We start from the raw sequence: 21,915 nt of genomic DNA on the forward strand, positions 1-21,915 counted from the left end.
CCCATGGATCTCATCCCATGGATCCCATCCCATCCCATCCCATCAATCCCACCCCATCCCATCCCATCCCATCCCATCCCATGGATCCCATCCCATCCCATCCCATGGATCCCATCCCATCCCATCTCGTCCCATGGATCCCATCCCATGGATCCCATCCCATCCCATCTCATCCCATGGATCCCATCCCATCCCATCTCGTCCCATGGATCCCATCCCATCCCATCCCATGAATCCCATCCCATCCCATCCCATGGATCCCATCCCATCCCATCCCATGGATCCCATCCCATGGATCCCATCCCATCCCATCCCATGGATCCCATCCCATGGATTCCATCCCATCCCATCAATCCCATCCCATTCCCGCAGTCCCGGGGGATCGGGCCGGTCACGCTGCGGAGTGGGCGTGGCCTGAGTGTTGGCCCACGCCGACCAGGTGCAGCTGCTCCCTGCGTGGCCACGCCCACTCATTCCAGGCCACGCCCCTGGCCGTACAGAGCTGTCACTCCCGTTCTAGCCACGCCCACTGCGCCTCTACGCCACGCCCCCCGCGCACACCGGCCCTGCGGCAGCCCGCCTTGGCCACGCCCCCCGGCGCAGGCCACGCCCCCCGCTCCCTCCTCGCTTCCCCGTGGTGCCTCGCGCGGGGCGGGCACTGACGTGGCCGCATCGCGCCGCCATCTTGTGCTTCAGGGCGGATCGCGGCCGGGGCGAGCGGGCTCCGAGCGGGACCCTCCGAGCGCAGCCAGACCCACGGCCCGCGCCTCCCGACGACGCCGGTGGGTTTGCCGACACCTTCTTCTTCCCTCCCTTCGAGCCTTTTTTTTCCCCCCGTCCGCCCCGCCGCGCCGCGCCCCCGCCCGCATCCCGCGGCCTTGGCGCTGAGGCGCGGCGGGCGCTGAGGCAGCGGGGCCGGGCTGTTCTTTCCTTCTCGTTCCTTTTAATTCCTTCTCACTCCATCTTATCCCCACTTATTCCTTTTCCCCCACAGAACCAGAGGCCTCCGGGAGCGGCGCTGCTCCATCCGTCCCCCCGCTCCACGTCTTTGGGGCGGGTGGGGGGGTTCGGGCCTTTCGCTTCCCCGCTTGCGGGTGGGATGGGGTGGGACAGGCAGGGCTGGGAAAGGGGAATCGCTCCAGCTCGCCAGCAGCTGCACAAGGCCCCGCTCCGCTCCCTCTAGCGATGGGATTAGACGGGATGGGTTTGTCCTCCCTTCCCCAAACTCGCTCGTTCCGGCCTCTGCCCCGCCCGCGGACGGCTCCGAGGAGGGAGAGGCATTTCCTCCTTCTCCTCTCCCCCCGAAAACCCTCGTGGGGTGGGGGAAGCGAGGCTGGGATGAAGCTCGTGGGGCAGAGGTTGTTTCTCCCTAAGCCCTTGGCTGCTGAGTTGGTGTTTTTTTGTTGTTTTTTTTTTTTTTTTTTTTTTTTGCTGGGCAGAGGAGTTGGGCTTTATCGTGGAGCAAACAACTCTTGTTTGCCGTCCATCGCCTTGGTTTTGGTGGTGTGGGAGATCAGCTTTCCTTGGCGGAGCAGCTCCCGGTGGGAGGATATTATATTCTGTCTGAAAATACTCCATCGTGCGGGGCGAACGTGATACTTCGGGGCTGATAAAGCTCGGTGTGATGAAGTGATAGCCCGGCTCTGCCCCAGCGCAGCGAGACCAAAACTCTGCCGGGCCATGAAACTGCCCCAAATGTTGTCGTGTTTGACATTGACCTTGTGGCTTTGCCGCTCTGCTCCTGCCAAAGCAAATTCCACAGGTTGATTAGAGTCGCGACCAGAGGTCTGGTGTTGAAATTGTAGCTTTGTCAATAGCTAAAATTCCAAGTATTTATTTAATACTTTGAGCTCTGTCTTGCGAGGCACGCAGCACCCCTTTGCAGGGTATTCCATTGACCTTATTTTCCAGGCGGAGAAGCCGAGGCAAAGTGGATTTTTCCAAGGTCATTCAGCAATCTTTATTGCTATTTTTGCTGCTGATTTAGAGCGCTTCTAGGGGGCAAAAAAAAAAAAGGAAGTGTGGCTGGAGTGGAGGATTGCTGTTTTGCTTTTATTCATGGGGTTTATAATGGAATAAAATAGGAACACAGCCTTACGGATAAAGGGGTTCTCTGAAAGGAAAGTTTTTGGGGGTGGTTTGATGCCACTGATTTTTCTCTGCTACAAACATGTCTGCAAGTGCTGGAGGGCCCTGCTGGGCTGCTCTCCCTGTTGGAATAATTGCACTGGGTGAAAGGGTGAGGAAACTCACCTCGATTGAACCTCTGCAGCTCCAACTCCACAGCTTTGCCAAGTTTGTCGGTGCTTCCTGTGATGGAGCATCAGGAATTAAAATGGCTCAAGCAGAGCCGCCCTCCCCTCAGAACAGCTTTGTGTTTGTCATGTAAATCCTGCTGAAAGACAAACCCCTCGGTGTAAACGGTCCGAGGGCCTCAGATCGGTTTCTCGGAGCATTTCCTTGGTTGTGAAATAGCTGGAATGTGGAAGGGCCTGGCAGGAGCTGTGCACAGAGTTCCCTGTGAGTGTTAGTCATGCTGACCAAGTGGGGGGAGGACCAGGCACAGCTTTTCGAGCGTGTGTGGGAGTCGGGGCTGGATTCTGCTCCTGGGAATTCACCAAACTGTGCTGTGCTCCAGCTGCTTCGAGCAGGAGCATTTCTGCAGATAATTATCAGCTAAGCAAGGCATTGATGGCATGAATCGGTGGAAGGAGGAAAAGCTCAGAACCCAGGATTCCAGCTGAAATGGCAATGGTGAAATTTAAAGAACCACCTTTACACATCCCAGAGGCTTTCGTTTCTAAAACAACCTCTTCTTTTTAAAGATTGGCTTTCAAGCAACAATTCTTACGGATTTCAACAGCCCTTCCCAAGCATCCAGCTTGCTTTACAGTGGATAAATTTGGTGAATGTGAGCTAACTTTATCTGAAAAGGAATAGTTCTGATTCTTTTTTTAGAAATCTCTTGGAAGTTCTGCTCCTGGAATGCTACAAGCTTGTGTTAGAGCCGGCGCCATCCTCAGCCATTCCCTTTCTTTAACTGATGAGTAAAGAAGTTCAGAATCAGCTTCCTACTACAGCAGCTGTTTTTTCTGTGTAATTCAGCATTTTTTTTTCTTTCTGCTTGCGAGTATCCGATTTTATTCCTTATTTTTAACACATGCAAACATCGGAGGGGCTGTGGTGGAGCTTCTGCTGATGTTTCAGTTCTAATAAAACCCTCGTGTCTAACACAGCTCTTGTTCAGCCACTGCTCCTCTACCTCACAACTCAGAGGCTCTGCCTTGACATTTCCCCCAAACCAAATGCCAATTTCATTGCTGGATGGAGCTCTCGTGTGAGTTCTTGCCATTTCTACTAGGAGTGTAAATGTTGACTTAGTGCCCAGTTCCCAGGAATGAATAACAGGATATTTGGCTTAAAATTGAAGATTTTGAGCTCAGGAACAATTCAGCCTCAAAAACAAAAAAAAAAACCCACCCCAACTGTGCACTGCTTATCTGAAAAGAAATTCTTTGTAGCCCCCAGTTCTCACACCAGTGTACCCAGTGCTGAGCTGGTGAGCAAAAAGCCACAGGCCATTCTTGGGGTTCACAACTGCATTATTGGCACCACAATATTTCCTGAGCAGGGGGTGCATGGATGCAGCTCCCTCTGTGCTTTTCACCTGTCAGCCTATCCTTTAAATAAGGTATTTTTCAGACCACGTACTTGTTTTTATTTTGCTTTTATTCATGGGGTTTATAATGGAATAAAATAGGAACACAGCCTTATGGATAAAGGGGTTCTCTGAAAGGAAAGTTTTTGGGGGTGGTTTGATGCCACTGCTTTTTCTCTGCTACAAACATGTCTGCAAGTGCTGGAGGGCCCTGCTGGGCTGCTCTCCCTGTTGGAATAATTGCACTGGGTGAAAGGGTGAGGAAACTCACCTGTTTCTCCTCTGGGTTGGTTTGTGTGCTCTCAAGTGGATAAATCTTTAAAACAGTTGGAGGTTCTGTTGTGAAACAGCAGCACTTTGCTTTCCCTGCTTGAAGGTGAGAATAAGGGAATAATTCTGATTTGGGGTTTGTATATCAAGTCAAGCAACCCACTCTCTTTGATACTGACTCTTTTTTATTCTGGCTGTTATTTTAGGAGTGACTTGTTCTCATGTCTGAGAAATAGGCATGACCCCAAAGAAAATTTTCTCTCTTTTGTCCTTGTTTTGCTCTTGTAAGTGAAACTATTTTCTGTTTTCTGCCACTCCAAGCCCAGTGCTCTCAAGAGAATGTTCCAGCATGTGGGAAATGTCCTGTCTGGGTAGGATGTGTAGACAGGGGGTGTTCAACCTCCTTGGGGTAAAGAAAGGTGCTGGACAAGGAGATTTCCTCTCACCTGGAGCCTCACCTGTGCTTGGCTTGTCCTCCATCTGCCTTGGACATGCACAGTGCTTTTGGAGCCCTTTTTAGTTGAGCCCTGCAAGCCTTTGGTGGCCAAATCCAACAGTTCTGTATCTTTGACTTGATTTCAGTGCTGCTGCCTTTTCCCTCAAATAACCAGGTTATGATGCTCCAGGACACCTTTTCCATGCCAGGCTTGGCAGAAGCACCCCCAGTGTGAACTGGGGGGGAATGGTGCCTGTGCTCAGTGTTGATCTCCACTGCTAATACTCCTCTGGGTCTAATGATTAAAATGATAAAAGAGTTAGGACTAATATTAATGAAGAGCTCTGGGAGGATGTTGTTGCCATGGCCTTTATTACAGTGCTGTTTGTGCAGGATAATGAATCACCTGGTGAACAAAGGACCCGGCCTGCTTGTTGGCTGCTCTCACATGTTACACGTAATCCATGCCTACTGATACTGATATGGTCTGAAGGAGCTCAAATCAAAATTATCTGAGCCAAATTTCAGTGTTAAGGCCCCAGAGTTAAAGGGTTTGAGTTGATAAATTGTCATCTCTCAGGTTAGCAGATGTGGAAGGGCAGTAAACAGTTTCTAAAAATAGTTGAATGCAACTGTACTGGAATAGTATTGGGCCACCCTGGCTATATATAAAGAGGTGTTTCCAAAATTTGCTGTAACAGAACACTTTAATCTGTAAAGAAATTATTTCAAGTTCAAGAGAACACATCAGTACTGTTCCCTGCTGAGTGGGGGTGTGAAACACTGGGGCTGTAGATTAATCCTGAATTTTAGCACTGTTCTATTCTTGTTGGATCTCTTCTCACATTCTCCTTTAAATCACACTTTATATTGTTAATAACAAGCTGCTGTCGGGTTGGATTTGCACTTTAAATTATTTGCCAGTTGTTCTTGCTCGTTACACCAGTAACAGCTGTTGGAGTTGCATGGGTTTTTTAAAAAATGCATTCTCACCTCTTACTTGCACATTGGTTTGGTGATCTCTTGCGTGAATATTTTGCTTCTCTTGATAATTTAATTTAAAACATTCTAGAATGCTGTAAATGAGAAAGAGTGGTCCAGGCCAATTAGTGTTAACTGGCTGAATTTCAAATCAATATTTCTGGTAAGCAACAAATTGATCCATTTTTGTTCCCCTGTGACTGATAGAACCAGTATGTTCATACCTGGTTAGGAATTATGGATTTGGGGGTTTTCTAATTGTTGTAGACATGGAGCTAAAGCTTAGGCCAATACCAAGTAGATTTTCCTTTAAATGGAGATAGAATTTTGGTAGTGAATCCACTGCCTTTGTAAACAGGCCAGTTTTACTTTGCCAAGGTGCCCAAGCAAATGGAACAAGGTGCAGGAAGGAGCTTTTTGGTAAAGCTGCAGCTGTTGGGGGTTTTACCTGTGTTTAATATTTTGTCTGATTGTAGCTGTGTAGCTCAGCGTGTCATTGGTGTTTATCAATGGGCATTTAAACAGGAGAGGAACAGCAAATATCCCAGAGACAGCAAATGCCCTCTGAAACTCTGTCCCAGCTTGCTGGGTAGGGGAGGGACAGAGGCTTGAACTTTCCTTGACTGATGTTATCAGAACCATAAAATCCTAGAATGGTTTGGGTTGGAAGAGACCTTGAAGCTCTGCCGGTTCCAACCCCCTGCCATATTCATGGCTGCTGGGATTTTCAGATTGCCAAAATTACAGGCCCAGCAAGCTTGATTTTAACACTTGCAAAGTCTGGAGCCTTATTTATTCACTGTGGGAGCCTCATGTGGTAAGTGCTGGTCTATAGAAGTGAAATAAATGAATTTCTATACTGCACTATAGTTTGAGTCAGTAATGCATATGGCATCCTCTGCCTCGGCCTCTCATTTTGTCTCTGGTATGTTTAAAGAAAAGGTGTAAACCTAAATTAAATGCAGTTCCTGTCTCAGGGAAGTTTAATCTCTGTGTGGCCAAAAAGAACTTTTGCAGAGGTGTGAAACTGAGGTTCTGTGGGAATTTCAAGGTGTGTTTTGCTCTCTTTGATGGCCTGCACACCCTTCTGGTCAGACACCCGTGGGGTTCTTCACCAAGCTCACCCACGGAGTTTGGAGGTCAAGCAGCAGATCGGACTTCTCATGATAAGCAGCCCGAATGAAATGATGTTCAAAGGCATTAACGTACGTTTAAATATAAACTTCTGCAGCGTGATGGAGTGTTTAGTGCTCTTTGGCCTTGAGATATTCCTCAGAGCTCTTATTCTAACCACCTACAATTAATAAAAGCAGATTCTGCTTCTTCCTCATGGGCCATATCACTTTAACAACCACCGGGCTGCTGCTGTTGCAGACACTCATTCATTTTTAACTCCTCACTCCGAGCCTCTCTGCAAAAGGCTGTCTGTTCTCCTAATGGCTTATCTGAATGTATCGCTTACTAGAAAACAGGCGGCTGAAAATTCTTTTGTTTCATGAAACGAAACTGCAACTTCCCCATTGAACGTCAGCGCTGCTGCCTGCTAATGGCACATTGTGTCTTAGGCGAACCTGCCTGACGGGTTTTTGGTGCCGCTCAGGTGGAGTGCAGTGTGTTAAAGTGCTGTAGGACTTCTATGGGCAGGGACAGACAGACGGACACTTCAGTGCTGGGGTGATCTGGGTCTGCTCAGGGGTGCTGAGCTGCCGTTTCCAGAAGCTGGAGTTGTGCTGAGGGAAAACACACACGGAGTTCTGCGAAAACAGTCTGCTGTTTATTCAAATCGTTCCCTTTCATACTCAAATCTTCCCACTTAGCCTGATGGATCCCTCTTTTGAAGATGTGCTCAAGCACTACAAGCAGCTCACGAGCTGCAGTCTTTTATGTTTTCAGGAATTTTATCCAACTTGTGCTCCTAAAACGATCCGTGTAGCAATTACTGACAACATTCGGGTGGAGGGAAGGAAGAAGTTAAACTTCAGTAAGGAATACAGGTCAGATACTGGTGAGTCAGGATATGCATTGCAAGGGGTGATAATGCCTGAAAGAGAAGGTTTTTTTTGTTTGTTTGTTTGTTTGTTTGGGGTTTTTTTTTTTTTTTTTGCTTAATATACGAGGAGATTGAAGGCTTTTCAAGCCGTGCACCTTCTCATGGTGCAAGTAATGGGCTGGGATGGGACTTAAAGCTGAGTCCCGGAGTGCAGAGGGAGCAGTCCCGTGATCCCTCAGCTGAGCTGTATTAACCCAGGCAGTTCCTGTGGCAGTGCAGGGAGAGGAGTGGGCAGTACAACCCATGGAGTGTCAGTTCCTTCCCGTGGGAAGAGATGAACGTGAGGAACTTCTGCTCAGGGGATGGTCCCAGCCGTGGGGAACACAGGGACCCTGTCCCAGCCCCATCCAGCAAAACCCTGATGGGAACCAAAACAGTTTGTGGGAGTTCTGCAGATGGATCTCTCCTGGGTTTTTTTCTGCTTTTAGACAGCAAGGATGCAGATACTTTTTAGTCAACTTGTAAACACACTCTTCTTGCAGGAGTGGGCTGTAAACTATAAAAATAAATGTGACTTTTTGTAATGCCACCTACCCTGAAGTACCAAATAAAGTTACAGACTCGGTTTGGATAGGAGGGACGTGGAAGAGAACAAGAGGGGAAATGGAAACCAAGTGCTCAAATGGATCTTAACTTCTTAATCTTTACAAAAAAGTAAAAATAGGGAGGATGGGTGGTATAAAAGCAGCTTCAATGGCAAAGGGCAGGCTTGACCTGGAAATAGCTGCCAGGAAAACAAGGATCTAACGGGATTCACTGCTGCTAGTGCCAAGTACAAGCAACTTGTTCAGCACTTCTCCACTGTGTGGAAAGCTGCCGTGGATGTAAATGATAGGATTCTGCTCTTTTTACTGATTAATGTAATCAGTCCAAGCTTTTGATAACCCATTGTGCTTTTAAACGTGTGCAAGCCAAAGAAAGGCATTCTTTGTGCAGGCTTCCAAGGTAGTCTTGCTGTGAAAGTTCTTGCAGTCAGTTTCTGTGAGTTCTGGTAAAAGGTCACAGTTCAGCCCTGGCTGCTGCTTTCCAGATGAAGCAGGAGATAGAGGTGGCATGAGCAGCCAGACAAAGGGAAGCTTTACAGCCTCCCTGCCCTCCAGGCTGCTGGGAGCTGTGCTGTGGGCTGGGATGGGGGATTTCCTGCTGTGGAGAAATGGGGGCTGCAGCAAAACTGTTTTCTCTGCTTCCTAATTAACCTTCCTGTTTATATAGCCTTCATATGTTCCAGTGGGGGTGGAAAATATCCATGGTCGTGTTGCAGAAATACAAAAGGAAATGGTGGAATAATGGAGCTTTTAAACCTTCCCTTTGGTTTTAATCCCCAGGCTGCCCAGTCTGGTTTGTAGAGGAGTTCAGTTTTAAAGCTTCAGTCATATAAAATAAATAAATCTTTGACTCGAGTTGCTTCAGCGAGTTGGTGTGTGGGGTTGACGTCCTTCAGGAGCTCTGGAGTGGACTCTGAACTTCCCTGTGGAGCTGGGGGTGCTTAGACACGTGAGGTGGTTAATGTTACAGAGTTTAACTTTCGGGTTAAAAATTGTATCCAGCAAAGCTTCCTGAAGAGGACAGAACTGCTGAGCCCTTTCCCAGTGCAGAGTGGGGAAGCCAGCATTCAGACATGACCAGGACATCACTGAACAGACTGTGTTGTGGTGTGCTTGTCAATCCAAATCTTGCTTTAATGCTCTTAAATAGATATCCTGTAAAGATAGAATAGATATTCTGTATAGATCTTCTATTCTCTTTCTAGGGAGAGTTTTGCTTCAGGTACAGCTTCATTGTGAAATACAGAACATTTCCAGACATGATTCAAACTTCATGTTATGCTGTAAATTTGGTTTGGTTTACAGGAAATTCACGCTTTGAATGTATTGGCTGTTTGTACATCTCGTCTGAAACTTGAATTTTCAGCTGGGCTCTATCTCTTTTTAAACTGACACCTGAGAGCTTCTATGGCCAGCATCAGGGAGGGTGTGAATTGTCCCTGTCACCCTGTAACTTGTTTGTGAAGCTCCCAGGCTGCTCTTCCATGCCTTCTATGAGCACAGCAGTAGTTCTCCTGGGGATTTCAATCCTGCTGTAAAGTGTGCAGGAGCAAGTTTGGAAAGGGGAAGAGTTTGTGGTGGGATGGGTCAGGTCCCAAGGGCACGGGGAAGTGTGTGAGGCTGGAGTGCAGAGGCAGCTCCTGCAGTTCCTAAACAGGAAGCTCCTGCTGACGCTAATCACTTTAATCACCCAGGCAGGAGTGTTGGCTGTGAAGGAAGTGCTCATCTCTGAACGTGCTCTTTTAATGTGGCTGTTAATTCTCCGTAGTAAACTTTGATTAAATGTGGATTTGCTTCCTACAGAAGGTCTCCCTCCACTGTTAATGAAAGTAACTGCTCTGTTTATGTGCTGTTCACAGACCATTTCCTCGGGGATGGAGAGGAAGGAAACTGTTCTGAGTAGGAGAAAATCCAAGCTGTATTCAGAGCTTCCTTCCCAAAAGAAGGACCAGCTATTGCTGTGCTAAGCAAAAACTTGTTATCTGCAGGTCAATTGGGAAAAGTTTCTTTAACGGTGACACTTTTCTGCAGATAAACTATCCCATAACAATGGGGAGCAAAGTACCTGAAGTGGTCAGCTGCGTGAATCTTGCAAGCAAAAGTTTGAGGACAGCAATTAATGCTAAAATCTGTAAAATAATATTTGAAGCATTTCAAGCACTTAAAGCCTGAGTCATTTCATGAGCACCGAGTTTTGGCACATCTGTTCATCTTTGTGTTGCTTCAATGGGGGGAAAATGTTCAGTGGTGGCTGGGGTGTCTATAAATGATTCACATTATCTCTAACTTTGCTTTTTTTTTGTGTTTTTTTTTTATGTCATGGTCAGAACACAACTGTTGGGAACTCATGAGTGATACTCTGATCTTTTTTCCTCCAGACTTCACTGGCCAGTGAGAACATATCTCAACCATGGGAAATATTTTTGCTAACCTCTTCAAAGGCCTTTTTGGCAAAAAAGAAATGCGTATTCTAATGGTTGGCCTGGATGCTGCAGGAAAGACAACTATTTTGTACAAACTTAAACTTGGTGAAATAGTAACTACTATTCCTACCATAGGTAAGAGTTTTATGTTTCTCTAACTGATGGCTTTGAGATTTGGGTCTCAGCTGATTTAAGTGATTTGTCTGTCAGAACAAGCACTTGCTAAAGGTGGCAAGCCAAATATTCTGCCATGGGAGGAGATTGTGACTCTTTTCTTCCTCCTCTCCCTCTGTCAGTCACTTGTGGAATGAGCCTTTGTGGGCCATAGAAAGGCAATTTGTCTCCCAGGCTGGCATCGTTTCAGTCAGACTGAGTAGCAGAGGGTTCACCTTTTTTTTTTCCCTCTTTTTATTGGAGGGTATTGAGATTTGCAGTTCTTAAAACCAGGGGAGGTTGGGGGTTCTTTTGTTTGTTTGGGTGGGGGGGGGTTGTTTTTTGTTTTTTTTTTTTTTTTTTAAGGCAGCATTGTTTTTTGTAGCTGCTCAGGTAGCAATTAGATTTGTTCATTGGGGTGATGGTGGGAGGAGGACAAGCTGTGTTTGCTTCGAGAGCTTCAGCACAGGATTCTGCTGGTTTAGAGTAATGCCAATTTTAAGTGAACTTTTCTAAATGATCACAGTCTGAGTGTGACTTGCTAAATATAACAGTTATGTTATGTTTAAGTGAGATTTGTGCCACAATCTCTTTTTTTAGGTTTCAATGTGGAAACAGTAGAATACAAGAACATCAGCTTCACAGTGTGGGACGTGGGCGGTCAGGACAAGATCAGACCACTGTGGCGCCACTACTTCCAGAACACACAAGGTGAGTCCACACTCCTGATTCCCAGCGTTCCAGAGTCTAAGAGAGCTTTCTGACTGTCTTCACTAAGTTAATTTTGCAAGTTTCTTGGAGGGGAGTGGAAATATTTATTATTGTAAAAGGGTGTGTTTGTGTGCTGCGCTGGCTTTTCTCTTAAGCCACTGCAGGTTCAAAGAGGGATGGGAAGAATTCCAGAAACCAGTCTTCCTTGTCCTTCTGACTCAGAGCGAGTTTCAGGAGTTTGTTTTTTCTTCTGTCAGCATCACAGCTCTGCCCTCACTTCAAAGCAGAGTCTTTACTTAAAGCTCTGCAGCCCCACGAACCTGGGAGTTTGTCACTTCTGTCACTGCTGGGCCTTTTTCATGTGCGTGTCTTTGAGTCTTGTCGCAGCATTTCAGGAGCTGCTGCTCCCTGGAAAATGCCAAGTGGTTTTGTAGAAAGAGTACCCAAGTTGCAAAAACAAATGCAAACCAACACCGGTTTTCACCAACTTTCAGCAAGAACAGACTTTCTCTCAGACGTGAGACTTCAAGTTTATGTTTATTCTTGTTTGCTTATTTCTAGGTCTGATTTTTGTGGTTGACAGCAATGACAGGGAACGTGTGAACGAGGCCAGAGAAGAGCTTATGAGAATGTTGGCAGAAGATGAGCTCAGAGATGCTGTTTTATTAGTGTTTGCTAACAAACAGGTATGCCCAAGAAAGGTGTCTTGTCTGTCAGAACCATTGAAAACTTCCAATGTCCTTGTGGGTGCCAGATCTTGACCTTGATTTTTATATTTTCAGTGTGATGGTAGATAACTCAGAGTAAATGGCCATTTAGGTATGCTGAAGGGAGAAAACCATAGATTAAATTCTCATCTAAAAGGAGCATCCTTCTAAACAGTCTTGGCTAAGAGATTTTTCAGTTTTAGTGAAAAACAGTTTGATTTTTAAGGTTGGCATAGCTCAGTTACAGCACCTGCCCAAATTTCCTCCAGAAAGGAATGCTGGAATGGCAGAACCTCCCTGAATTCCTCATTTAGGGTGTTTGAGGGCACTGCTGGTGTTGGTGGAAGCACTGGAGTTTTAATGTGCTTGTGTTGATCTGTGAGCTGGGCTCTCCCAGGCCTCAGAGTTAGCTGAGAGTTCTGCCTTTTATTGCTTTTGGAAGTCTTAGCAGCTTAACCCCAAATGTCAAGGGCCTGAAATGTGACCAGGAAATGTAAAAGAGGGAATAACATCCTGCTCCACTGATTGCACAGCCTCAGCTGGGAAGGGTGAAGGTGCCATAAGTCATGTCCAGGAGCAGGAAAGGTGGGCTCTAAACAAGCTGTGCCCAGCAGAGCAGTATGGGGTGATAAAAGTTGATCTTAAGTCATACCTGCAGTGACAGAAAGGATACTCCTGAGTGGAAACAGACTTGGAATTGTGAGCAGTATCAGTGCTGGGGGAATGACTGGCTCCAGGCATCAGCTGTCTCTCTTTCCTATGGAATATTCCATAATGTTGATTTAGATTAGCTTGTTAAACTCTTGAGGCTTTTGTCAGTGTTGGGGAAATAGCTTGAATATCAAGGTAATCCACTGGGTTTTTCTGGAAGAGGAGTTCTGAGAGTTCTTAACTTTCCTGTAATGCCTTTAAAGCTGGTGATGAAAGAGTGGGGAATGACTGTTGTTGCTTCCCTCAGGACCTGCCGAACGCCATGAATGCAGCAGAAATCACAGACAAACTTGGACTGCATTCTCTTCGTCACAGGAACTGGTACATCCAGGCAACCTGTGCCACTAGTGGAGACGGTCTCTATGAAGGACTGGACTGGTTGTCCAATCAGCTCCGAAACCAGAAATGAAACCATAAACCTTCCTCTTCCCTCTTTTTCCACCCCTCCCTCTTATTTCCTCCTATTCGCCCTTCGCTTTACTCTAATGTGGCAAACTGTGCTACTTTGTGGTATTGAGTGCCGGAAGCTGTTTTCATTTCTTTTTGTCACAGTATATATTGCATCATGCTGTAAATGTGGCAAATACAAGCCTGAAAACAGTTAGGTTTCTTATTTAATGTAAATAGTTTTTGTTTCCAATGAGGCAGTTTCTGGTACTCCTATGCAATATTACTCAGCTTTTTTATTGTAAAGAATCGAGTCACTGTTTAGTACCTGGAAGGGAATTCAGTGGGTTAATAACGTAAGGGTTGCCAGTGGTCCTTGTGCAGTAGAGCTGGATTCGATCTTGGTTGGGTTGTGAGATCTGTGAGATCCATTTTGGTGGTTGGTTTTTAACCTGAATTCTGTATTTTTTTAAATAGACAAGGAAAAGTAAAAACACTTAAAACACACAAACGTTTGACATCGCTTCTGCTGCTCCAGCTCTAACGTGGTGACTCTTGATTCTTTTGGAAGGGTGAAGCAATGACTGACACCCAATTAGCTTCATCTGCTTAACGAACAGATCATAAGTAGTAGATCTCTGGCTCTTTCTGTAGCTCGTAGTCTGTGCTCATCTTCGTTCACAACCGTTCAAAGATTTGCTGGGCCTGGTTTAGATGAGCTTTTCAGACTCATGCTAAACATCTGACTTTTGGTTCAGGTGAGATTTCTCGTTTCCATTGAACTTGAATCATTTCCAGAAGTCGACATTTTTAGCCTGTCATATTTGTCAAGAAGTGTTTTGTACTTTTCTTGTGCGTAAACCACTCCAGAAGGCAAAACCTTTCCACAGGAAGCACAGCCTGTCCCAGTCCTAAGCTCTATAGGCAGAAAGTACTGTACTTAACGTAAGAATTGCCATGAAAAACACCAAACATCTATGTATAGTGTCTAGGGAAAAAAAAAAACAAAAAGCATGAGAGTTTGGAGAGTCATTCCACTCTACAAGTATTCAATCCCATTTTGGAACAATCCCATATCTGTATATGTGTGAAAACCCTTGGCATCCCTCATACTGCAAGGTTCAGATTTGCCATCAGAAAAATAAAAAAAAGACCTCTTTACTTTTCTTTTGTATTTTGATAAACACTGAAGAAGCTGGAGCTGTTAAACTTTAACTCGAGGAACTATCAGAACTGGTTTATTTAGTGTTGTGGAAACCTTTATTGCTTTCAATACACAACTAGTAATCAACTGTTTTGTATACTTGTTTTCAGTTTTCATTTCGACAAACAAGCACTGTAATTAAAGCTATTAGAATAAAATCTCTTAACTATTTCATGTTTTTTATGCCTTGCTGTTCATTCGATCATCTTGGCAGAATCATAATTAAATACTTGTTGAATAAAAAGTTTCATGAAACTTGCACTAGTATCGTGTTGGTTTGTATCATCTCTGTGCAGGGCATCCAAATCCAGGCAGCTTTTTGCCACATCACAATTTGCACAAAAATTTGAGGATATCTCCTGTATTTTCCAAGAAATGTATCATTCCTGGTTGGAACCCTGCAGCTGAAATGGTGGGTGATGCTTGCTGGGTTCTGCTGGAGTCACTTTGTTGCCTCTAGGGCAACACAGCTTGAGCTTCTTGAGTAGCCCCATCACGTCCCACAACAGGTTGTTCCTCCTGCTGATCCCAGTTAATTACAGGATCTGTGAATTAGCAGTTTTGTGGGGGAAAAAATAGGAATTCCACCTTCCTAAGTGCTTTGTTTTGCATTTTCCCTTTCTGCAGTTCCCTCTGGATCCAGGACAGAGCTCCTCCTCCGGGTGATCCTCCTGCCTTCCCTGTCAGCTGCAGCTTCTCCTCCCCAGGCTCAGGCTGCCTGCCAGCTCCCGGCTGTTTTCCTGGCTGGAGCTGCAGCAGATCCCCCATTACACAGGCTGGAAAGCTGCAGCATGAAAGGTCTGTCCTGCAGGTTAGAGAGCAAATTCCCTGTGGGGAAACCTGGGACTCAGGGTGGGGAACAGGGACTGTGGCTGGGGCTGGAGTACAGGGTAAACAGCACTGGGCAAACTGGGATCACAAACCTGCGAGTCAGAAATCCACCAAGCTGTGAATCAGGATCTTTGCATCCCTAATAGAGCAGGACAGCCCTTTTTTCCTGTTCTGGGAGGGAATTGAACTTGAAGGGCCAGCTGGGTTAGGATGCTGTTCCTCTGCATACAGAATTTGCTGTGGAAAACAGGGAATGTGGTGATGTTATCAGAGCTGTGGGAGCTGTGTTCTCCCTCTGCTCTGGGCAGCACAGGCTTTGTTCTGTCCCAGGCTCTTGGCCTGGAATTTTGGCCACCCAGCAGCTGGGCAGGAGGTGGCTCAAGCCCAGGGCAAAGGATCCTGCCCAGTGCCCCAGGAGCTTTGCAGCAGCTGGACAGGGAGGCTTTGTGGGGAGCAGCCCTGGGACAGGGATGGGGCTGGGCTCCTTGACCCCCCTCCCCCTCAGTTTTGGCTTCCCGTGTTTGTCAGACTGATTTCCTCAGATCTTGGTTTTGAGTGTGGAACAGGAACGGGGAAGAGCAGGAGAAAGCCCAGGAGAGCTGAACGGAGCTGGGCCAGCAGTGCCTGGCCCCTCTGCCATGGTGCTGGGCACACCAACACCCTCTGCCTTTGCTGAGGAGCTGGGGGCGCAGATCCCGGCCCTGCCACAGCATCCATCCCAAAGCTTGGGAAGTGAAGATGGGACATGGGAGCACTGGGCTTTGTGGGTTTTTTTCTCTGCTTGCTGTGCTCCCTTTTCAGCCTGTTGCCCAGTTCCCATTAGGCACAGTCCTGCTCTGGGAGGTTCCCAGCAGGCTCCAGCCACAGTTTGGATCCCAAAATCCCGTGGTGACCCCAAGCTCAGCCTGGTGAGCACCAGCAGGGGCAGAGCTCCTGGCCTGTGAGTGCTCGGGCTTGGGGCACCCCAGCTGTGCCCTGGGGATCCCTGGGATGGATCAGGAGCTGCAGCTGCTCAGAGCACGAGGAGCAGCCCTCGTGCCAAGGGGCTGTCAGCCCCAAAAATCACGCTGGGGTGGGGATCACCGAAGGCTCCGCAGCATCTCCCGCTGCTGGGGCCGAGCACGCTGGGACAGAAGGGCTTTGTGAGCTCCTGAGCACGGTCCCACTGGGCTTTTGTCCACCAAGACACACAAACCCTCCCTGTCTTCAATTGCATCGTTAATTACACAAATGAGGCCCTTGTGCTTGGCAGCGATGCTCCGGAGCTGCTCGGGACACCCCCTTTCCATTCGGATCAATATTTCTATTGATTGGTGTAAAATTCCCTTCTTTCACTGTGCCAAGAACACAAATAATCGTGTGCTGAGGGTTTCAGTCCTGGGTGGGAATGGGGTTTGCTGCTCCCTGGGGTGGCTGGATGTGGCCAGGGCAAAAGCCTATGGAAGACACCTGGTCCCATCCACTTTCTCCTCAAAAGTTGAGGAATTATTTAGGTGTCCAAGGCCAGGTTGGACAGGGCTTGGAGCGACCTGGCCCAGGGGAAGGTGCAGCTAGATGAGCTTTAAGCTCCCATCCATGCAGTTGATGAACTTAGGGAACCTTTAAAGAAAGAAACTCTTCAGCCACTGCACTGGCAAGCACTCAAGGGCAGGGAAAGAAGACAAAAACCCATAATAATAAGAATAATAATCTCTTCCAAAGTCTCTATCCATACACACGAGGTATCCACAGCATTTTCAGCACCACAGCCAGAACCACCCCAGCACCAGCCCTCACCCACAGCATGCTCCGTGCTCAATCCTGCCTGGATGGATTTCAGGGAGCGAGGAGAAGGGTGCCCAGGCCCTGCTGTCCCCCACACCCGCTGCTGCTGCCCCTGGGCGGGCAGGGAAGGGGCCGCTGGCACTTTAATGCCCTTTGCCAGACAGCCCTGGTACCCGCGGGGCTGCGGCGTTTTTAATTTAATCACCTTAAAAAATATAAATCTATGGAAGATGTCCCTGAAACAGCCCCAGGCTCCCTCTCAGTCCTCCGAGTCGGTGTCGTGGCGCTGCCGGGCCCCGCGGGCCGGGGGGGAGCGGGACCTGCTCCTCTTCCTGCCCTTCCGCCGCGGGGATGGGTGGCGGCCGCGGCCGTCCCTGCTCCGGCTGCGCCGGCGGGCGGGGCTCCGGCCGCGGCCGCCGCTGCTGGCCGAGGATTCCGTGTCGTGCCGCCGCCGGCTGCCGTGCCGCGGCGCCTCCGAGCGCTGCTGCGCTTTCCTGCGGTGGTGCCTGCGGGGACAGGGGGGGAAGTGACAGCGATCACAGTGGGAGCGCCAACAAGGTGATCCTGGGGGTGAAAAAGGGATTTTGGAAAGCCAGGAGATGCCAACGGAGCATCCTGATGCCAGCCATGACCACGTGGCTCTCCTGAATCCTTCCTCTCGTTTTCCACTGATGATGCCCCATCCCAGCCCAGCTACCTCTTATCCCGATCCGGGGAAGAATCGGAGGATGATGGGGCAGCATCCTTCCTGGAATGCTTCTCCTTGTCCTTCTTCTTCTCCTTCTTATGTTTCTTCTTTTTCTTGTTCTTTTTCTCCTTCTTCTTCTCCTTTTTGGATTTTTTGCTGCTGTCAGGTCTGCAGGGAAGAGATCAACCAATGAGAGTCCCTGCACTGTGCATCCCTCTGGCTCCAAAACCTCATCCCCATCCCTTTTTCCAGGCACATCCCACCACATCCCTCCTTTGCCAAAGAGAAGCCCACAGAGGCTTTTGGGGATGATTCACAGAGATGCAAAACAAGCCCAGTGCCAACCAGAGCCATGGAAACATTTTGTAAAATATTTCCCATAAAAGCCAGAGCATTTCTGGTGTTTTCCCACCAAAGTGGGAAAAATCCTCACCGTTCCTCCTCCACCTTCTCCTCCTTTTCCTGCTTCTTCTTGGAGACAGATGTCTCTGGGCTGCTGGAGACTTTCTGGTGCTAGAGTTGGAGAGGGGGAAAAATACAGAGTGAATCCATGAGCCCATAGCTTGTAATTACAAGACAAAGGGGTTTTTCTCCCTTTAAAAATTAAGCTTGGAAAAAAAAATTAAATTACATTTGGGGAAAAATTAGAATACCCTTAAGTGCTGCTTCCAAATTAAAGCCCCACAGATGACCTCTGTGCCAACAGGACAGAGGAAACTCCTGCAGGTCTCTGTGCTACAATACCCAGGTGGTTTTTTTAAATAAAATATTCCAAGTGAGGGGCACTGCTTTTTGCCTTTTTCCATCTATTTTTGAACCTTCCAAGGACAACGTGACTGGCACCGTACCGTGAAGACCGAGAGCCCCATCTTGGCCGCCTCTCTGTCTTCCTTGGAGAGCATCACCCGGCCAGCGCTGCCACTGCAGAGAGACCACAGAAAAAAAGCATAAAAACACTGAAATCAAACAAATCGTTCTGAAATTGGTGTGGGATCCTTCCCTCTCTCCTTACCTGGAGCTGCCCAGACCCACCACCCGATCCACGTCCTTCTCGTCGCGCTCGGCGCCGTCCCTCTTGCACACCTCAGCCAGGTCCTGTGGGGAGGGAGGACAGTGCCCTGTGTGTGTCCCCAAAATTAAAGCCCAGGGGACACTGGGGGGACCTGTGGTGCCCCTGTTACCTCTTTGCTGAGGCCCGTGGGCTGCCTCTTCAAGCTCTTGTAGCCCCTGTAAAAACAATTACAGGGGATAGGTGCGGGGACACGCACCTGCTGCGTTTTGGGGTTTTTGTGGGGTGTGGACTCACAGTGCTGCCATCATGGCCTCCTGCTCGGCCAGGCGGACAGCAGCCAGCTCTTCCTCCCGGGATAACGGGGGGCCCGTGTCCTTCTTGCCCTTGGCATACCAGGTCAGGTCCTTGCCCTTCTGCCACCGCCCCACCGGCGCCATCAGGGAGTTCCCTGTGAGGAACAATGACCCCCCCGCCCACTCAACATCATCGCACCCCAAAACCGTGGCAGGGGGGACAGGGCGGGTGGGACTGGAGCGGGATCAGCCCTTACCCAGGTAATTCTCACGCTGTTTGTCTGTCTTGACATCCTCCCAGCTGAACTGGTCCTGGCCCCCCCGGACCCCGCCCCGGGAGGAGCCGAACATGGCGCCGCACCCCACCCCGCAGATTCGGGGGATTCTGGTGACCTGCAAAGAGATCAGCCCTGGCTTTACCCACTTCCGATCCTCCATGCAACTCTGGGGGGGCTCCTGAAGGTGCAGGGAAGCAAATTTGGCCCCCCAGGGGTCAGTGGAGTAACCAAAGGCCTTTGTGGGGGTGTTACAGGCTGGAAAGGGGGTTTATAACGCGGAGGTGGGAGGGGGTGCACGGCTTGGGGAGGGTCCCAGCCTGGGGGGAGGTTGCTGGGTAAGGAGAGGGGCTCAGGGCAGCCCCAAGGGGGTTCGTGGCCTTGGGGGGTTGAGAGTCTGAGGGAGGTTCAGAGCCTCAAGCAGTGGGGCAGTCACAGCTTGGGGGTTTCAGGGTCTGCTTGCAGAGCGAGGGGGGACCCGCAGCCTGTGGGGGCAGAGTTCAGGACTAGAAGTGGGAAGGCTCTGGGTCTGGGAGGAGGCTGCAGGGTTAATGGAGAAGTTTAATGCCCGCATGGGGGTTCTGGGCTCCAAAGGGGAGGGTTCACGGCCTGGGGGGTGGTTTCAGGGTCTAGGAGGGGGTTCACAGCCTGGATGGGAAGAGAGCTGGAAGAGGGGGTCACGGCCTGGAGGCGGCAGGCACTACACGGCCTGGAGGGGAGGTTGTACAGCCCGAGAAGAGGCTGCACGGCCCGGGGCGGGACATTACCTGGGGGAGAGTTTCAGGGTCTGGGAAGGGGTTCAGGGCCGGGGGAAGCTGCAAGGCCGGAGGTGAGAGTTTGCCCGTCCCCGAGGCGTGTGGAAGCGGCTCGGGGCGGTTCCCTGCAGCCCGGGCCCCTCCGGGTTGGGGAGTGGCGAGGACCGGGAGTGCCGGACCCGCAGGATCACACGCGGAGCCCCCAAATTCCCAAATCCCCAAATCCCAAACCCGCTCCCCTCACGCACCTCCGGCCGCCGAGCGCGCGCGCGCCCCGCCGCTACCACCGCGGGCACCGCCGGGGGGGGGGGGGGGGGGGGAGACGGACGGAACCACCGCGCCGCCCAGCGCGGGGGGAACCCCGCGGAGCCGCACCGCCGGCACACGGCTGTACTCGTGTATTATTTTTATTTATGGATTTATACATAAATAGCGCTTCACTTCTTCCAGAACTTCTTGTAGGTGTCCAGGTCGATGCCCTCGAAGGTTTCCTCCTCCTTGGCCTTAGGCTTGCTGGGGAAGTGCCGGCGCAGACGAGCCTTGCGCTCGGCTTCGGGCAGCGTGTTGCTGTCCAGGGGCATCTGGGGACACGGGGGACACGGGGTGAGACCCCCGGGACATGGCACGAAACCCTTGGCACACGGTGTGAGACCCCAGGGACACGGCGTGGAGCCCTGGGACCAGGCACGACCCCCGGGGACACGCTGCGAGACCCCCCCAGGGACACGCTGCGAGCTCCCAGGACGCAGCATCGGGCCCGGGGACAGGGCGTGAACCCCCGGGGGACACAACGCGAGCCCTGGGGACACCCAGGCTCCCGGGCCCGTCGCTGCGCCCGTACCATGAGGATCCTCTTGGGCTCGCTGTAGCGCAGGCGGACGGTGGAGCCGTCGGTGTTGACCAGCAGCACGGGGTAGCGGCGGCCGTAGAGCTGCCGGTGCAGGTGGCCGACGGCGGCGCGGTTGGAGTTGCCGCGGGCGCAGGACGCGGCCGGGAGGCGCAGGGCCCTGGCGGGGAGGGAAGGGTGGCATGGGGCCGGTGTCACAGCAGCTGCACCGGGGCCGGTGTCACAGCAGCTGCAGCAGGGCCGGTGTCACAGCAGCTGCACCGGGGCCGGTGTCACAGCAGCTGCACCGGGGCCGGTGTCACAGCAGCTGCACCGGGGCCGGTGTCACAGCAGCTGCACCGGGGCCGGTGTCACAGCAGCTGCACCGGGGCCGGTGTCACAGCAGCTGCAGCAGAGCCGGTGTCACAGCAGCTGCACCGGGGCCGGTGTCACAGCAGCTGCAGCAGGGCCGGTGTCACAGCAGCTGCAGCAGGGCCGCTGGCAGCGGCACGGCCGGCGCTGCCCCGCCGGGTCACGGGCACTCCGCGCTCACCTCAGCGCACGGCTCGCCGCCATCTCAGCCCGGCTGGCAGGGGCGAGTCCAGCGCACGGAGCGGATGACGCAGCCTGGGGACGCCCTGGGCACAAGGGAAGGTCCTGGCGTGGCCGCGGGGCGACACCGCCGTGTCGCCATCGCCGCGGAGCTCCCGCAGCCCCACCACGGCAGCTCCGGCCATGGAACGGCTCCCCCCGCCCCCGCAATGGTTCACCCCGCTATGGCTCCCCCCACTCCCGCAATGGTTTAGCCCGACCACATCTCCCCCGCCCAGCCGTGGGTCAGTTCCATGATAGCTCCCCCCTCTCCCCGTCATGGTTCAACCCCATCATGCCTTCCCCCCCCCCCGCACACAGCTTGGTTCAGCCCTCCCCTCCTCTCTCCAAGCATGGTTCAACCCCACTATGACTCCCGCCGCCCCCCCCTCCGCCCCGCCATGGTTCAGCCCACGTTGCCCCCTCCGTTCTCCCCCAACTCCCCCCGCCCATCACGGCCCTGCCGGGGCTGCCCCCCCAAAATCATGGTTCAGCCCCAGCCGCCCCGGCCGCGCTCACCCCGTCCCCCCCCCCCCCCCGCCCGTCCCTCCGCGTGGTCCGTCCCGCCGCCCAGCACTCACGTCACCGCGCGCTCCGCAGGGCCCCGCCCCCGCGGTGACGTCAGGCGCGCGGCGGTGGCGGCG

The 21,915-nt window shown here is 50.9% G+C and overlaps 3 protein-coding genes across 6 annotated transcripts; 1 reads left to right on the top strand and 2 right to left on the bottom strand.

Moving 5' to 3' along the window:
• Window positions 1-651: 651 nt before the first annotated feature.
• Window positions 652-15,048, top strand: ARF1 (ADP ribosylation factor 1). Of its 2 annotated transcripts, none has more exons than XM_053971229.1 (5): window positions 652-782; window positions 10,319-10,498; window positions 11,117-11,227; window positions 11,789-11,913; window positions 14,864-15,048. In XM_053971229.1, exons 2-5 carry the CDS (start codon window positions 10,351-10,353, stop codon window positions 14,900-14,902), a joined length of 423 nt encoding a protein of 140 aa, XP_053827204.1. In that variant the 5' UTR covers window positions 652-782; window positions 10,319-10,350; the 3' UTR covers window positions 14,903-15,048. The 2 variants fall into 2 exon arrangements, with proteins under 2 accessions (XP_053827204.1, XP_053827195.1); XM_053971220.1 differs by lacking the exon at window positions 14,864-15,048 and adding an exon at window positions 12,893-14,497 and having other exon boundaries at window positions 655-782.
• A 1,690-nt stretch (window positions 15,049-16,738) lies between these two features.
• On the bottom strand, window positions 16,739-20,122 carry C1H1orf35 (chromosome 1 C1orf35 homolog). Of its 2 annotated transcripts, none has more exons than XM_053971207.1 (9): window positions 20,103-20,122; window positions 19,082-19,217; window positions 18,826-18,979; window positions 18,701-18,746; window positions 18,532-18,614; window positions 18,368-18,440; window positions 17,953-18,032; window positions 17,529-17,687; window positions 16,739-17,337 (listed from the first exon to the last, which is right to left on the bottom strand). In XM_053971207.1, exons 2-9 carry the CDS (start codon window positions 19,173-19,175, stop codon window positions 17,091-17,093), a joined length of 936 nt encoding a protein of 311 aa, XP_053827182.1. In that variant the 5' UTR covers window positions 19,176-19,217; window positions 20,103-20,122; the 3' UTR covers window positions 16,739-17,090. The 2 variants fall into 2 exon arrangements, with proteins under 2 accessions (XP_053827182.1, XP_053827173.1); XM_053971198.1 differs by lacking the exon at window positions 20,103-20,122 and adding an exon at window positions 19,867-20,050.
• Window positions 20,123-20,245: 123 nt separating this feature from the next.
• MRPL55 (mitochondrial ribosomal protein L55) lies at window positions 20,246-21,895 on the bottom strand. 2 transcript variants are annotated; one of them, XM_053990228.1, is made up of 4 exons: window positions 21,853-21,895; window positions 21,234-21,318; window positions 20,696-20,861; window positions 20,246-20,435 (listed from the first exon to the last, which is right to left on the bottom strand). In XM_053990228.1, exons 2-4 carry the CDS (start codon window positions 21,254-21,256, stop codon window positions 20,292-20,294), a joined length of 333 nt encoding a protein of 110 aa, XP_053846203.1. In that variant the 5' UTR covers window positions 21,257-21,318; window positions 21,853-21,895; the 3' UTR covers window positions 20,246-20,291. The 2 variants fall into 2 exon arrangements, with proteins under 2 accessions (XP_053846203.1, XP_053846195.1); XM_053990220.1 differs by lacking the exon at window positions 21,853-21,895 and having other exon boundaries at window positions 21,234-21,433.
• Between the last annotated feature and the right edge of the window lie 20 nt (window positions 21,896-21,915).

The sequence above is a fragment of the Vidua macroura genome, chromosome 1 (genome assembly GCF_024509145.1).
Source record: "Vidua macroura isolate BioBank_ID:100142 chromosome 1, ASM2450914v1, whole genome shotgun sequence".
Classification (NCBI taxonomy): domain Eukaryota; kingdom Metazoa; phylum Chordata; class Aves; order Passeriformes; family Viduidae; genus Vidua; species Vidua macroura.

Coding starts and splice junctions, on each gene's coding strand:
- ARF1 (XM_053971220.1), top strand. CDS start 10,351: ATGGGAAATATTTTTGCTAACCTCTTCAAAGGCCTTTTTGGCAAAAAA. Junction 10,499..11,116: donor AACTACTATTCCTACCATAG/GTAAGAGTTTTA, acceptor CTCTTTTTTTAG/GTTTCAATGTGGAAACAGTA. Junction 11,228..11,788: donor CTACTTCCAGAACACACAAG/GTGAGTCCACAC, acceptor GCTTATTTCTAG/GTCTGATTTTTGTGGTTGAC.
- C1H1orf35 (XM_053971207.1), bottom strand. CDS start 19,175: ATGTTCGGCTCCTCCCGGGGCGGGGTCCGGGGGGGCCAGGACCAGTTC. Junction 17,688..17,952: donor GAGAAGGTGGAGGAGGAACG/GTGAGGATTTTT, acceptor TCTTCCCTGCAG/ACCTGACAGCAGCAAAAAAT. Junction 17,338..17,528: donor TCCCCGGATCGGGATAAGAG/GTAGCTGGGCTG, acceptor CTGTCCCCGCAG/GCACCACCGCAGGAAAGCGC.
- MRPL55 (XM_053990228.1), bottom strand. CDS start 21,256: ATGGCGGCGAGCCGTGCGCTGAG. Junction 20,862..21,233: donor GCGGCGAGCCGTGCGCTGAG/GTGAGCGCGGAG, acceptor CCTCCCCGCCAG/GGCCCTGCGCCTCCCGGCCG. Junction 20,436..20,695: donor AGCCCAAGAGGATCCTCATG/GTACGGGCGCAG, acceptor CCGTGTCCCCAG/ATGCCCCTGGACAGCAACAC.